At 40.1% G+C, this 16,514-nt stretch overlaps 1 protein-coding gene across 4 annotated transcripts in view; it reads left to right on the forward strand.

Annotated features, from left to right (window-relative positions):
- LOC111157289 (WD repeat domain 44) overlaps positions 1 to 16,514 on the forward strand; it is an 87,825-nt gene that overhangs the window by 60,605 nt on the left and 10,706 nt on the right. For all 4 annotated transcript variants that reach the window (XM_022518593.1, XM_022518594.1, XM_022518595.1 and 1 more), the window contains 3 exons: positions 925 to 989; positions 13,169 to 13,282; positions 15,364 to 15,486. In XM_022518593.1, the coding sequence (XP_022374301.1) occupies positions 925 to 989; positions 13,169 to 13,282; positions 15,364 to 15,486 (302 nt within the window). The remainder of the gene's footprint in view (positions 1 to 924; positions 990 to 13,168; positions 13,283 to 15,363; positions 15,487 to 16,514) is intronic.

Genomic DNA, 16,514 nt, shown 5'->3' on the forward strand with positions numbered 1-16,514 from the left:
AATTTAGAAAAGGAATTAGAATAATAATATCCATCCAGTAAGGAAAGAAAAAAGGAGACCCAGCCATGAAAAGGAAATAGGATTTGTCAGTACATCAGAGGTATATGAAAAAAGGTTAAATGGCAGAGAGAAACTTCAGAATGTGATGTGTGTACACCATGATTACAACTATATAAAATATTTCTGTATATTGGTAACTTAACAGGAAAGCATATAGAATTGATGTAGGTAAGAGCTTTATGTTTATGGGATTCTTTTCTTATAATTATTTAACTACAATAAATTTTCTCCACAAACCCCTCCCTTCCACTCCCATCCTCACCCTAGCCCACTAAGACTGAAACCAAGAAGATAAGGGATGGGAGAAAGGAGAATAGGTGGCCATGGCCTGGAGGATAGGGCATATTTAAAGCACCGGATTGAGGAACATAGAAATCTGGGGAGATCCACTAAACTGGCAAATGATCCGTGTATAGTTCAGTGGCCCTATGAGTATTGCTTGCATTATAATACATAATTGAAGATGAAATTGGGTTGGCAAAAAGTTAAACTACGTTTACAATACATTTTTTTTTATTGCCCTGCCTGGAGCAGAAAGACTGTTCCAGTGGCCCTTGCGACTTCCACCACCCAGACCCTTTGTGTCCCTTTATTGTTCATCTTGTTTGTATTCACTATGAATAATGAAGATTTAATAATATTTTATTAAATTGATGATATGGTTATTCTAGATTTTATGATAAAAATGATAAAACCTATTATTTTGGTGCCCAGAGAATTAATGCTTCACTTATTTAGAAAATGTGTTTTTTCAGAATGTTACATTCTATGACTATTAATTAGGTGTTCATGTGTCATTAATTTTGATTGATGTGTGAGTGTGTGTATGTACATGCCTGTTTATAATTATTATTTTGTTTTTAGGACGTGTATCCCCGTCACCTTCTCAGGAAAGTCTGAATTCATCAAAGTCTGATACAGATACAGGGGTATGTTCTGTATTTTATGGTTACTCTTGTTAAGTACTATAATTTGATTTGTTTACCATGAAGTACCTTGTTGTCTGTCAGAAATTACAGTTACATGAAAACAGTTAATTAAGATACATTAGAGACAAGAGTTTCTTCTGTTAGAAGTGGTAAATGAAAAATTGTGATATTTAAAAGCTTTCGTACAGTGCATGATACTACTCCAGCTACCAAACTACTAATACAAACTTAAATAAACAAAATCCCTTCCCCTCAAATCCATGTTACAATTTTAAAAAATATTGGATACTGAATAAGGAGTGATGGAGGAAAGAAAAAAAGTACAGAAATATTTTAATTTTTCCATCTTCTTAGTTTAATAAATGCTTCATCACAGTTTCAGGTAGTTTAAAATATTTTGATGGTTTTCATTTCGTCTGATAGCTGGAAGGTTAAATATAACCAATTTTACACCTAAAAAGCAAACTGGAGAATATTATTCTAAGCTGTCCCTTGTGCTTCTTGTGTATTGACCTAGACAAGGGTGATGTAAAACGAAGAACCTAAAATGTCCACCAGCTCAACAGTATTCTCCTAAAATTTCATTGTCTTTATAGTATTTGACACTAATGTTTCCCTACTCTAAACATATTCCTCTCAGCTTTCTAAGGTTCTATTTTTCCTTGTTCTCTTCCTACACCCTTGCTGTCTCTTCCTCTTTCTCTCACTTAAATGGTGCTGTTTTTCAGAGTTGTGTCCTTGGCCATCCTTGTCTGACATATTCATTTGTTGCCTCCAGACCTGAATTGGCTTTTACCTTCATAATTCTTATTGCCTTTGAGAATAGCTTGATGGTTTCTAAACAAGCAGAAGATCTTACTGGGCATGCTACCCTTTTCACGTAACAGTGTGTGTAGGATCTCTCCATCGGTGTATTCACCATGCACACTGGCTGATAGGTCTAAAACTGAACTCCCTCAACAAATGTTTTTTGAGTGCCTGTTAATGTGCCAGATACTGCTAGATTGTGCAGAGTCAAATGAGACATCGTCTTTGCCTGGGGACTATGCTGACTGGTGAAGTCAGTGTATCCACAATTCTAGTATTGGATGGGAATATTCTACAGAAGGTACTACACAAATAGAGGAGTTTCAGTTATCCCAACAAATCAGAGCGTGAGGAAAGTCTTCCTCGAGGCGTTGTGTGCGAGCCAGGAGTTCCCTGTGTGAGAGAAGGAAGGCAGCAGCGCGTGGGAGCGATCAGCTAGTGCAGAGGCCTGGAGGCAGAGACGGCCCAGCACGTTAAGGGTGCTGTGGGAAGTTCCCAGTGGCTGGAGCCAAGCGGGCGCGTGTGAGAGTTGGAGGAGAGGGAGACAGGATTGGGATTTTCAGTGGTCCTTTGTGTTAAACCAAGACGTTTGGACTTTGTCCTGTAAACTGCAGGGGAGTGGGAAGGGGCTTTCAGGGGCTTCAGTCAGGAGTTTAATTAAAATATTAAGATTTTTGTTTCCAGTAGAGCTTTCTGGTAAATACTGTAAAGGATCAGCTAGATGGGGGCTCCAGGCTAGAGACAAGGGAGACTACTTAAGAGGGTATTAACCCAGGAGAGAAACAGTACTTTGATTATGAAGCAGTGAGTCTAGAAACCATAATGATGAGCTGAATTTGAGAGACTGTGGAAGAGATAGGATCTCTGGCACTTGGTGACCGACTAGCTGGGTTAGCAGGTGAATAGTTTAGGATGATTCCCAGCTGTCTGGCTTGAGTAACTGGCTAGATGTTAATGTTCACTCATGGAAATATTTTTATTACCTAACCAGAACCCTGCTTCCCTCTTTGAGTCTTTAATGGCATCACCATCCATAAGTTAGTTTTTTAACTTCGTCAGAAGATACTCCATTACTTTTTTCCTTACCCAGATATCAAATGAGTTACAAATTTCTATCCACTCTGCCTCCATTTACAAATGCCTGTGGAATCTGTTTGCTCATTCTCCGTTGTCACTCACATTCTCTAGGCCTTCAACATTCATTGAGATGTTTGCTGTAGCTTCCTAATTGCTTTTTCTGTCTCCGGTCTCTACGCAATTAAATTTTCTATACTGCCACCAGCTTTTTTTCAAAATCCCAATCTGATGCCATTTTGTGGTTTAAAATCTTTTGATGGCTCCTTGTCACCTGCAGAATAAGGCCCTTCCTGATACTGCCTCATCTTACCCTTTTAAAAAAAATTTATGATAGCAAATGCAATTTTTTAAAAAAGATTTTACCTATTTGAGAGTGAGAAAGAAAGAGCATGATTTGGGGAGGGGCAGAGGGAGAGGCAGGCTCCCCGCTGAGCAGGGAGCCTGATGTGGGGCTCGATCCCAGGACCCCAGGATTATGACCTGAGCTGAAGGCAGATGCTTAACTGACTGAGCCACCCAGGCATCCCCTCATCTTACCTTTTTAACTCTGTTCTAATTCCCTGGTGCCTATGCAGCCTACTCACCAGGCTGGACATGGGTCTATACCCTAGCCATTCTTTTACTTTCCTGCCTTTGTCCGTGCTGTTTGCTTTGCCCTCAGTGCCCTCCTTTTCTCACTGCCCTCCCTTTTCTCACTCGTCAGATCCCTATTCATCCTTCAAGATTCAGTTCAAAAAAAAGAAAAAGGATTTGGTTCAAATATCTTATCGTCTCTTAATATTTTCCCTGAATCAGGCAGGCAGAATTGTTCCTCATTTTTATTCCGACAGAACGTTACAGGTATTTTGACACTGATACTACTTACCGTGTCTTCTTTGGCAGTTTGTCTCACTGGCTAGACTCTGGGCTGATTTAAGGCAAAAAACTGTACTTCACAGATCTTAGTGTCCTTGGAACCTAACCCCATGCCTGAGTGTAGTGGGCCTGAATCACTGTTGAACTCCTCCTTCTGTGCCTTTGTTCCTATCCTCCTTATCTGGAGGCCTGTAATCTCCTTTCTTTCTGTTCGAAGCTTGCTGGTTCTTCAAGGCCCACTTCCTCCATAAAGCCTTCACTGATTAATGTAGCAGTAAAAATTTTAACCACTTTGCTTTGGGGGAAAGATTTTGCTTTTATTAGTTTAATTCACCGTAAAGCTTCCAGGCATTGATTATTATTAAAAACCGGAACTATTTGTCCCAACTTGTATTGTGCTTATTTCAACAATCCTACAAACAGATCATTTTATGTATTTTTTAAAAAGATTTTATTTATTTATTTGACAGAGAGAGAGGGAGATCACAAGTACACAGAGAGGCAGGCAGAGAGAGGAGGAAGCAGGCACCCCGCTGAGCAGAGAGCCCGATGCAGAACTCGATTCCAGGACCCTGAGATCATGACCTGAGCTGAAGGCAGAGGCTTAACCCACTGAGCCACCCAGGCGCCCCTATCATTTTATGTATTTTTTATTTATTTTTTTAAAGCTTTTACTTATTTATTTGACAGAGATCACAAGTAGGCAGAGAGGCAGGCCCGGGGGGGTGGGGGGTGTGGGGGTGGGCGGGGAGAAGCAGGCTCCCTGCTGAGCAGAGAGCCTGATGTGGGGCTCCATCCCGGGATCATGCCCCGAGCCGAAGGCAGAGGCTTTAACCCACTAAGCCACCCAGGCGCCCCCGTTTTATGTATTTTTTAAGATTTTATTTATTATTTATTTTAGAGAGAGAGCACAAGTTGGGGGTAAGAGCGGAGGAACAGGGAGAGAGAGAATACTAAACCAGCTCCAAGCTGAGCTCCGAGGCCTCAATCCCAGGACCCTGAGATCATGACCTGAGGTGAAATCAAGAGTTGGAAGTTCAACTGACTAAGCCAGCCAGGCTCCCTCCTACTGAACAGATCCTTAACTACCCCACTTCATCCCTGCAAAAAGCCTAAGTAACTTCCCATCTTGTTTGAATACAGGCCTTTTATTATTTTTTTAAAGATTCATCTATTTGAGAAAGTGAGAGTGCAAGCCTGTGGGGTGGGGTGGGGCAGAGGGAGAGGGAGAAAGAAACTCCAGCAGATTGCATGCTGAGCACAGAACCTGAGGCAGGGTTTGATCTCACGACCCTGAGACCACAACCTGAGCCAAAAATAAGAATCGGGAGCCCCAAATACAGGCCTTTTAAATGAGGAGCCTAACAGTTCTTTGGCACAAAAAGTAGTGACCCCCCCCTGGAGTACTGAGCTTTTTTCCTGTAGTAGTTGAGAATCATTTATATCTGTTGTTTTCAAGAGTAGATTGGGGGGCGCCTGGGTGGCTCAGTGGGTTAAGCCGCTGCCTTCGGCTCAGGTCATGATCTCAGAGTCCTGGGATCGAGCCCCGCATCGGGCTCTCTGCTCAGCGGGAAGCCTGCTTCCTCCCCTCTCTCTGCCTGCCTCTCTGCCTACTTGTGATCTCTCTGTCAAATAAATAAATAAAATATTAAAAAAAAAAAAGAGTAGATTGGTATTTCTTTCGCTTCTGTCATTTTGATTGGGGATGGTTAGAAGAGGCCTGTATTTCATATGCCTTTGGATTATGGTACCTGCTGTGTTATCTGGGAACCTAGTGCTAGCTATAACGAGGGGCGGTATGCACAGTGTAGTTTATTCATTTATTAATTTTCCTGATGTGTGTGTTCTTTTTTCTTTTCTCATGATAGTGATGTATTTATATCTTTTTAACTATATCCTCACTCTTGTTAGCACTCATGTAAAATAGAGTACCTGAAAGTGTACCTATAGTACTGTTGGGCATGTAGAGTGGCACACCCAAGATCCCTAACTTATTCATTGGTCACGCCAAGCCTAGAATTCTCCCTGCTGTGCTCTCCATTCCTACTGATTTCCAAAAGCAGCTCAGTGCATGTATGCAAGAAAGGAAGAGGGCCTGCCTAGCTTGCTCCATTATGGTATATTTGTAAAATTTCTGCTGGAAACTAGAAGTCGTAACTATGCTGTTAACCTAGGAATTGGCGCTTTGCTCGGGTTCGCTCTGTGTTGGGTGTGCTTGACTAGTGGAAACATCAGTATGGGTGCCTCAGCATTTCGCTGCTGCTCGGAATTCTTGAGAGAAGATTGTAGGGAGGGAAAAAATTTGCTCTACTCTCTTGGGTTCCACAGCAATGATTTTGCAGCTGGGATCCATGAATAACCTGACAAATACAGTTTCACAGGAGAAACAGTTTACTATGTATGTGTGTATATAGACACACACACTATATGGAGGCCTTCATAGAAAAATACTGAAAGCAAAAAAAAAAAAAAATGAAAGAAAGAAAGAAAAATACTGAATGCCTAAAGAGGCAGTTAGACCCAGGGGTTTATATATGATTTTAATAAAGAATGGTAAGTTTGTTGAGAAGTGACAAGAAAAAGAGGGGCGGTGGGCCTTAGGGGCAGTATATTGTGACCAGGTAAAAATATTGGGGGAAACTAATGGAGGATAAGGATTACTTAGTACTATCTCCAGAGGTAAGATTTATTTTCCCCTTCCTGGCAAGGAAGAGGTAAAGGGGACACACCTTCACAAAGAGAATTTCATGCCCTGCTTTCAGGTAGAAGTAAGGAGGGCAAAGACTTTTTCTTGTGTCTGCTTATTCTCAGTTGCCTTTAGCTCAAAATGATCTTTATGCAAAGGGAATATTTTGGGGTGACACAGTCTGATCTCCTTCAAGATTATTAGGATCTAAAACTTGGATGAAAGGAGTTAACCATAAGGGGGTGAGGTAATTTTTGTGAAATTGTACATGTGCAACATTTTATTTAAAAAATATGTATTGATGGGGCACCTGGGTGGCTCGGGGTCATTAAGCGGCTGCTTTCAGTTCAGGTCCTGATCCCAGTGTCCTGGGATCCTTGCTCAGCGGGAGGCCTGCTTCTCCCTCTCCCACTTCCCCTGCTTGTGTTCCCTCTCTCGTTGTGTCTCTGTCAAATAAATATAAAATCTTTAAAAATATATATGTATGTATCACTGGGCACCTGGGTAGCTCAGTTGGTTAAGCCTCCCACTCTTGATTTTTGTTCAGGTCATGATCTCAGGGTCATAAGATCAAGCCCCTTGTCAGGCTCTGCGCCCAGTGCAGAATTTACTTAAAAATTATCTCTCTCTTCCTCTGCCCGCTCCCCACTTTCTCTTTAAAGGAAAAAAAAAAAAAAAAGAATTGGCTGCTCCCATATTGGGGGCATAGATATTTACAATTGTTAGATCATCTTGGTGGATAGTCCCTTTAAGAATTATGTAGTGTCCTTCTGTATCTCTGACTACAGTCTTTAGTTTAAAATCTAATTTATCTGATATGAGAATCGCTACCCCGGCCTTCTTTTGAGGCCGATTGGCATGAAAGATGTTTCTCCATCCCTTCACTTTCAATCTAGGTGTATCCTTAGGTTCGAAATGGGTCTCTTGTAGACAACATATGGATGGGTCCTGTTGTTTTATCCGATCTGCAACCCTGTGCTGTTTATGGGCGCATTTAGGCCATTCACAATGAGACTGATTATTGATAGATACATTTTTATTGACATCGCATTACCTTTGAAGTCTTTACTGCCTAGAGCCATCTATACTTTCTAATGGCATTCCGATCAAAATTCCATTGGTATTTTTCAAAGAGCTGGAGCAAATAATCCTAAAGTTTGTATGGAATTAGAAGAGACCCCAAATTGCTAAGGAAATGTTGAAAAAGAAAAAACTGGGGGCATCACGTTACCTGATTTCAAGCTTTACTACAAAGCTGTGATCACCAAGACAGCATGGTACTGGCATAAAAACAGACACACAGACCAGTGGAACAGAGTAGAGAGCCCAGATATGGACACTCAACTCTGTGGTCAAATAATCTTCGACAAAGCAGGAAAAAATATACAGTGGAAAAAAGACAGTCTCCTCAATAAATGGTGCTGGGAAAATTGGACAGTTATATGTAGGAGAATGAAACTCGACCATTCTCTTACACCGTACACAAAGATAAACTTAAAATGGATAAAAGACCTCCACGTGAGACAGGAATCCATCAGAATCCTAGAGGAGAACATAGGCAGTAACCTCTTCGATATCAGCCACAGCAACTTCTTTCAAGATATGTCTCCAAAGGCAAAGGAAACAAAAGCGAAAATGAACTTTTGGGACTTCATCAAGATCAAAAGCTTCTGCACAGCAAAGGAAACAGTCAACAAAACAAAGAGGCAACCCACGGAATGGGAGAAGATATTTGCAAATGACAGTACAGACAAAAGGTTGATATCCAGGATCTATAAAGAACTCCTCAAACTCAACACACACAAAACAGATAATCATGTAAAAAAATGGGCAGAAGACATGAACAGACACTTCTCCAATGAAGACATACAAATGGCTATCAGACACATGAAAAAATGTTCATCATCACTAGCCATCAGGGAGATTCAAATGAAAACCACATTGAGATACCACCTTACACCAGTTAGAATGGCCAAAATTAGCAAGACAGGAAACAACGTGTGTTGGAGAGGATGTGGAGAAAGGGGAACCCTCTTACACTGTTGGTGGGAATGCCAGTTGGTGCAGCCACTTTGGAGAACAGTGTGGAGATCCTTAAGAAATTAAAAATAGAGCTTCCCTATGACCCTGCAATTGCACTACTGGGTATTTACCCCAAAGATACAGATGTACTGAAAAGAAGGGCCATCTGTACCCCAGTGTTTATAGCAGCAATGGCCACGGTCGCCAAACTGTGGAAAGAACCAAGATGCCCTTCAACGGACGAATGGATAAGGAAGATGTGGTCCATATACACTATGGAGTATTATGCCTCCATCAGAAAGGATGAATACCCAACTTTTGTAGCAACATGGATGGGACTGGAAGAGATTATGCTGAGTGAAATAAGTCAAGCAGAGTCAATTATCATATGGTTTCACTTATTTGTGGAGCATAACAAATAACACGGAGGACATAGGGAGATGGGGAGGAGAAGGGAGTTGAGGGAAATTGGAAGGGGAGATGAACCATGAGAGACTATGGACTCTGAAAAACAATCTGAGGGTTTTGCAGGGGCGGGGGGGGTGGGAGGTTGGGGGAGCCAGGTGGTGGGTATTATGGAGGGCACGTATTGCATGGAGCACTGGGTGTGGTGCATAAACAATGAATTCTGTTATGCTGAAAAGAAATTTTAAAAAGGAAGAAGAAGAAGAAAGTCATGGAGGTGTAGATGGGGCAAACAATGTGTAAGCCATTACAGGGACTGTGGCTTTTACTCTGAGAGAGATGGAAGCCAGTGGAGGGTCTTTGAACAGAGAATGACAAAATTTAACATATTTTAAAAGGTTCATTCTGGCGTTTAAATAGTGAGACTAGATAATTAGAAACTAAGAAATGTCTTATTTATTTTGTTATCTCAAATAACTAACACAGTATCTGGTATATAGTCAGTGCTAATAAATATCAAAAGGCTTAGAAGTTTTCATAGCAGTCCATCTTTAAAATGACATTTTTAGATAACCAGGATATTTTAATATGGATTAGATATTAGATGATATAAATGGTATTTTTTAGGTGTGATACTAGTATAGTAGTTATATTTGAAAGAGGGCTTATTAGTTAGAAATACATAAAGAATATTTACTGATAAAATCAATAGTGTTTAGATCTTGCTATAAGTGTTCCAGCAAAAATAAGCAAATATGTAAAAGTGGGAGGACTGATAAAACAAGATGAGTAAAATACTGATAACCATTAAAGCAGGTGACGGATGTATGGGATTTGTTCTACTATTTATTACTATTTATATTATATTTACTATTTATTACTATTTATTCTACTTCTGTGTATATTTGAAATGGCCATAATAAAGTTGTATATATGTTTATATAGAGACATAAATATATATTTATCTTTCTAGATATAGATACCTGTTTATAGAGATGTATACATATAGATAAAACACATAACATTTTACTTGGTGATTATACCTTTAATAATTCTACCTTTAAAAATCTATCATGAAGAAATAATCAGATCGGGGTACCTGGCTGGCTCAGTCAGTAGAGCAAGGGACACTTGATCTCAGGATCCTGAGTTGAAGCCCCACCTTAGGTGTAGAGCTTCCTTTTAAAAGAAAAAAGGAGGGGTGCCCGTGTGCCTCAGTTGGTTAAGTGGCTGCTTTTAGCTCAGGTGGTGATCCCAGGGTCCTGGGATCCAGCCCCCCTCCCCCACTTCCTTCCTCAGCGGGTAGTCTTGTTCTCCCTCTCCCACTGCCCCTCCCCCCACTCGTGGGCATGCTGTCTCTCAAATAAATAAATAAAATCTTTTAGAAAAAAAAAAGAAACCATCACATAGGCTCGGATGTAAATAAAAAGATTTTCATCTTAGTATTCTAAAAATAGCTAAAATTTAAACAACTACGTTTTTAACAGCTGGAAAATAAAAACTATGGTATTATTGTTAAAGTAGAATACTCTGCAGTCCTTAGGTTGTTTTCAAAGACTATTTAATGACTTTAAAAATATTCAAAATAAAATGTTAAGTGAAAAAAGCAGAATGAAAAATTGAATACAGTATTATCCCAGTTTTTACTAAGCATATCTAAATACTTTGTAGATTAAAATTTCAAAGAAATACACTAAATCTGGGGCACCTGGCTGGCTCAGTTGGTAGAACATGCGACTCTGGATCTCAGGGTTGTGAGTTTAAGCCCCACATTGGGTGTAGAGATTACTAAAAAAACAATCTTTGGGAAAGAAAAGAAATATACTAAATTATTACTAGTAGCATCTCTAGGTGGTGGGATTTTAGGTCTTTTTTTCTTTTACTCTTTATACTAATCTGTACTTCTAAAATTTTCATTATTTTTCTTTTAAGATTTTTACTTATTTATATGACAGAGAAAGAGATAGAGGGAAGGCACAAGCAGTGGGAGCTGCAGGCATAGGGAGAGGGAGAAGCAGGCTCCCCACTGAACAGGGAGCCCGAAGCAGGCCTAGATCCCAGGACCCTGGGATCATGACCTGAGCCAAAGGCAGACGCCTACTGACTGAGCCACCCAGGCACCCCTAAAATTTTCTTTAGTAAACATACCTGCTTTTATTAAAACAGATAACAGAAGATACTGTCAAAGTCTCAAGCTCATAAACCTTTTGACCATAATACCCTTTATATTAAGATAAATAAATAATAAAATAGACATAAAGATTCATGTTCCAGGATGTTCATTGAATTGCTATTTATGCTAGCAAGAAACTGGAAATATCTAAATGACCAACCAGTTGGAGAATGATTAAATTATGGCACATTGATGTGCAGCTAGTAAATGTTTTCAGAGAGTGAATTACTGAAAATACTCATGGTATAATAGGAAGATACTGAATCGTGTGTGATTTAAATTAATGTTTTTTAAAAAATGAAAGATGAAGGCGGTCATCGTGTTAGCAGAGAGTTGTTTTAATTTTTGTTTTATTACTTCCTGTGCTTTCTGAATTATCTACACTGGCCATGTATTTATAATCAAAAATGTAATTAAGTATTTTGAAACAAAATACCGAGTACAAGGAGAAGAACATGGATGTTTGAGGAGAAAAATAAGATCTGGAATCACTGCTAGAGGATTAATGCTGAGTACTTAATGAAATGTAAATGATTATTAAACAAAAGGTTGGACTTTATGTAATAGGTCAAGCCTGTTTAGTTTTCTGTGTTCCAGCTGCGCTCACCAGGCTGGCAGCACAAGGAGAGGCCAGAGCCTAGTCCTCTAGGATTAGGAGTGCTTGGCAGAAGGTCAGGGCACCATTGTAGCTGCTGTACCTCCACAGTGGTATGAAGATGCTTTTCTACACCGTCAAGTTCTAGGCAAATAGTAGTGGTAGTTCTCTTCTGTCCCTTGGCTCCCGGCCTAGTTGCAGCCCTCCTTATTCTTATTCACACTTACTGACTTTCTTTCTTTCTTTCTTTCTTTCTGCCTCCACGCTTCCTCCCTACCATCTTTTACCTTCCTGCTTAGCTTTCTCTTTCTAAAGCACCAGTCACGTCGTGTTATTCTCTTTTCGGAAGCCTGTGCTGGCTCTCCATCTCCTTAGAATATCTGAACTTTTAAGTCACAAATGCGAGGCTCATTAGGATCTGGTCCCAAAGTACCTTTCCCGCCTGATCCCCCGCTGTATATCTCCATACACCTTTTTCCTGGGCCTCGCCATCCTACCTGTCCTTCCCTAAGTAAGCAAAGCTTGTTAGCTGACAACTCCGTATTTTTGCTCTTGCTACATCCTCTGAAGCATTTGAGGGACAGTCTTTGGACTTATAGTTGTTATTTCTGCTTTGGTTCTGCTGTTTACAAGTGGCTGTGTGAGCTTTAATATGTTATTTTGATCTCTTTGAGCCTCAGGTGTTTTTCTTAAATTCTTCATCTTCATAATGTTACTACCTACCTGACAGAGTTGTTAGGAATTCACTCTGGTAATGAATACAAACGCATGTTGTAAGCTAAATGCACACACGTATGGCATTATTTTCTACCTACCTCTGTCAGGATGCTTTTGACTTCAAATAACAGAAATCCAACTGAAAATGGCTTAAACAATGAGGAAGCAAGTCTGGAGGTAAGGTGGTTCCAAGGTTGGTTAATGCAACAGCTCAGTAGTGTCATCAGGGACACAGGGTCCTGCCATCCTCCTGCTCTGCTCTTCTTTGTTATTCTTGGGTTTGTTCCCCTCATGGTAGTAAGATGGCAGCTACAGTGTTAGGTGTCACACAGATGGCTATGTTCAGAGGAAGGAGAGAACATCCCTTTAGTATGCCCCTTAGGAAATCTTTCTGGAAGCTTCTTCCCTGTCTCCACCCACCGTTTTCCCCCTATAAACTTTCCATCATGTCTGATTGAAAAAAACTTCAGCACATGCCCATGCCTAAACCAGTCATCACTGGGAAAGGGAATGAGCTCATCTTAATTAGCTCAGACCAATCATGACTCACCCCCTGGTGCTGGCTCCCATCTCTCCGAAAGGAACCAATGCTCAGAAAAGGACAAAGTAGGGGCTCTGTTAGGGAGGGAAAGATTGCGATAGCACAGGCTTCAGGGATGATCCTGGTTTGTTGGAACAGGGAGGTAAATGAGTGATAAGTAGTAGATTCATCGTAAAGGGGAGTTTGTTTCTGGTAGATCAAGATTTTGGTCAGGCAGCAAATGATGAGAGGACATACGGGGTGGGAAGAGTGTGAAGTTTTTGCTTTTCTCGTTTTAACATTTGTCTTTATATCTAAATAGGTGTGCAGTGGAGCTGACGAAGACCCTGACGATAAAAACGCACCGTTTCGGCAGCGGCCATTTTGCAAATATAAAGGACATACCGCTGATCTCCTTGATCTTTCATGGTCTAAAGTAAGAAATTCTTACTTGGAGAGTGTATTAATTCTACATAACTATGACTTCAGGATAAAAACAGATGTTTTGTTTTTCAAGTGTTTTGTTATGTGTACTACATGGGAGTTACCTACAAAGTAATCGGTTAAAAGAGGAGAAACATTCAATTAGGCTAATACAATGTTTATATTAAGAGCTTCTGTCTGGATCTGTCTTTATACTTTTATTTTTGGCTTCTTTATAAACTAATTTTGCAAAGTTGCTGTTCTTACAAAATGAATATATGATTTCAGCTACAGTGCTGAAGTCAGATCTATCTAATCAAGACTGCTTTGGTTAATCTGCTATATTTATTAAATCATTAAGTTTAACAATATATGACTCTTTGATAAGTCATCACTTTATGTGTTTTTTCCCTTAGAGCAAAATTATTTCAGAAGTAGAGGGCCTGTTTTGCCACTGAACAAATATCTTAGCAGTTTTGCAAAAATTTAAAGAGATACTTTTAATTTTATTTAAGGCATTTGAAGCATGAAGCAGTGTTTAGAATTCCATCTCCTACCCAGCTCCCCTCCAGCAACCCTCAGTTAGTTTCCTACAGTTAAGATGTCTCTGTCTTTCTCAGACTGATGTAGTTCACTTAGCATAATACCCTCTAGTTCCATTCACATCGTTGCAAATGGTAAGATTTCATTCTTTTTAATGGCTGAGTAATATTGTACCAGAATTCTATTTTTTGGTTGTATAATACACTATCTATTTATTTTTATTTCTTTTTAAAGATTTTATTTATTTATTTGACAGATCACAAGTAGGCGGGGTGGGGGGAGCAGGCTCCCTGCTGAGCAGAGCCCAATGCAGGGCTTCATCTCAGAACCCTGAGATCATCACCTGAGCCAACGGCAGAGGCTTAACCTGAGCCACCCAGGCACCCTTACACTATCTATTTAAAAACAAGTAGGGGTACCTGTGTCACTCAGTTAAACATCAGACTCTTGATTTCTGAGAGTCTGCTTAAGGATTCTTCCTGTCTTCCTCTGCTCCTCCCCTCCATGGCCGCAGGCAGCACGCGTGCGCATGCTCTCTCTCTAATTAATTCATTAAATAAAAACAGGTAGACTACATAAAACATACACTTTTACAGCTAGCCCCAAATGTCATATATTTATCAGAGCAGTAACATATCCAAGTTGATATTTGCGCTTAGTATTTAACATCTCTGTGCCTCAGTGTTCTCATTTGTGAAGGAGGATAATGATATACCTAGTTCATAGTATAGTGTTAACAATTTTTAGTACATTGCAGGTACTCAATAAATGTCATCATTGCTTTGATTTGCTTAGCACCTTTAGGAATATCAGAGAATACTAGGGTCTCTTTGTGTTGCCTCATTCAGTATAACACATAGGTCTTAAATTATGCCAAAAAGTTAAAGAACTTCTGCCAGCTGGAAACTTTTGACAGATAGATGTTTGGATCCTGGGTGATGGGCCATCATCGTGCCTAAAGCAGTTACACTCCCCTCTTCTAGCTTCTAGAAAATTCTGTGATCTATTCTGAGATGTTTGACGATTTCTCGTCTCTCATTTTCTTGCCTTGGGTGTGACAGGTGCACAATAACTTTTCATTTCCATGCTGCATTATAGGGTAATCTTTTTGAAGGCATTTTAAGTGGCAATTAGGGAATTCTTGTGAGTTAAAATTCACCAGTGTTGCCAATGTCAGAATAACTAAAGTGACAATCATGTGAATGGATGTCTTATATTCATAGCCTGGTTTCACTATATGGGGACTATAAAAACTAAGGCACACCTTAGTCGTCTTGGTGCTTAGCAGATTTATTTTAACATAGATCGTAAGATAATCCTAATTTCAGAACAGGTCATATAAAAAAAAGTCTTAGAACCAAAGGAATATGGCATGTGATGGGGAGAAAAATAGGATCTTCCAAGTGAATTGGATAATCTTTTGTTCTTTCTAATGCTAGGTATAACAATAATAACAAAACTGTTGAGATACATAGAACTGAAAGTTTGCTTTTATTGTGCAAGTAGTGTTTTCTTAGGGTGATAAAATGATCAATGTCAATTTCTCACTAGAACTACTTCCTGCTTTCTTCTTCGATGGATAAAACAGTCAGGTTATGGCACATTTCCAGAAGAGAATGCCTTTGCTGTTTCCAACATATAGATTTTGTCACTGCCATAGCTTTCCATCCAAGAGTAAGTAATTGTTTTTTTGTTTTTTGTTTTTAACTTTATTTATTTATTTGACAGAGAGAGATCACAAGTAGGCAGAGGCAGGCAGAGAGAGGGGGAAGCAGGCTCCCCACTGAGCAGAGACCCCGACGTGGGGCTTGATCCCAGGATCCTGAGATCATGACCTGAGCTGAAGGCAGAGGCTTTAACCCACTGAGCCACCCAGGTGCCCCAGAATTGTTTTTATATATTTTTTATTAGACCATAAGGAAGGTGAGGGAACCTGGTTTCTCTGGAGGGCTGTTGAACTATAGGAAAAAAATCATTAACAGCCACATAGTTAAGAATAACTTAATTTAGTCTTTCTCTTTCTTTCCTTCTTTCCTCCCACCTCCCTTCCTCCCTTCCTCATTTATTTATTTTAGCGTAGGCTCCACACCCGGCATGGAGCCCAGTATGGGGCTTTAGCTCACAACCCAGAGATGAAGACCTGAGCTGAGATCAAGAGTTGGACTCTTAACTGAGCCACCCAGGCAGCCTCTTTTTTTTTTTTTTTTTTTTTTTTTGGTTAAGATTTATTTATTTTGAGAGAGAGACACCAGCATGAGGTGGGGTGGGGAGGGAAAGAGGGAGGAAGACTCTCCAGCAGACTCCCTTCTCAGCGCAGAGCCCAACAATGTGCGGTTCAATCTCATAACCCTGAGACTTCGGCCTGAGCCAAAACCAAGAGTCAGATGCTCAACCACCTGAGCCTCCCAGGCGCCCATTAAGCATCTGACTCTTGATCTCAGCTCAGGTCTTGAACTCCAGGTTGTGAGTTTAAGCCCCACCTTGGGTTACAAGCGTGTAGCCTATTTAAAGAAAAGAGAAGAAAGGAAATATTCTGCCAATCTGTATTAGAACTAGAAACGTAAGTATAATAATGAAAAGCCATCCCAAATCTTTAATAACATATGCAGGGTGTAAATAATGTATGCTGTTAAAGATGAGAGAGATTGGAGGTGGAGGAAGAAGAGACAGCAGGTGGGTAAATAAGCTAGGGAAGCATATAG

This window comes from Enhydra lutris, unplaced genomic scaffold (assembly GCF_002288905.1).
Source record: "Enhydra lutris kenyoni isolate GAN:26980312 unplaced genomic scaffold, ASM228890v2 scaffoldscaffold53, whole genome shotgun sequence".
Classification (NCBI taxonomy): Eukaryota; Metazoa; Chordata; class Mammalia; order Carnivora; family Mustelidae; genus Enhydra; species Enhydra lutris.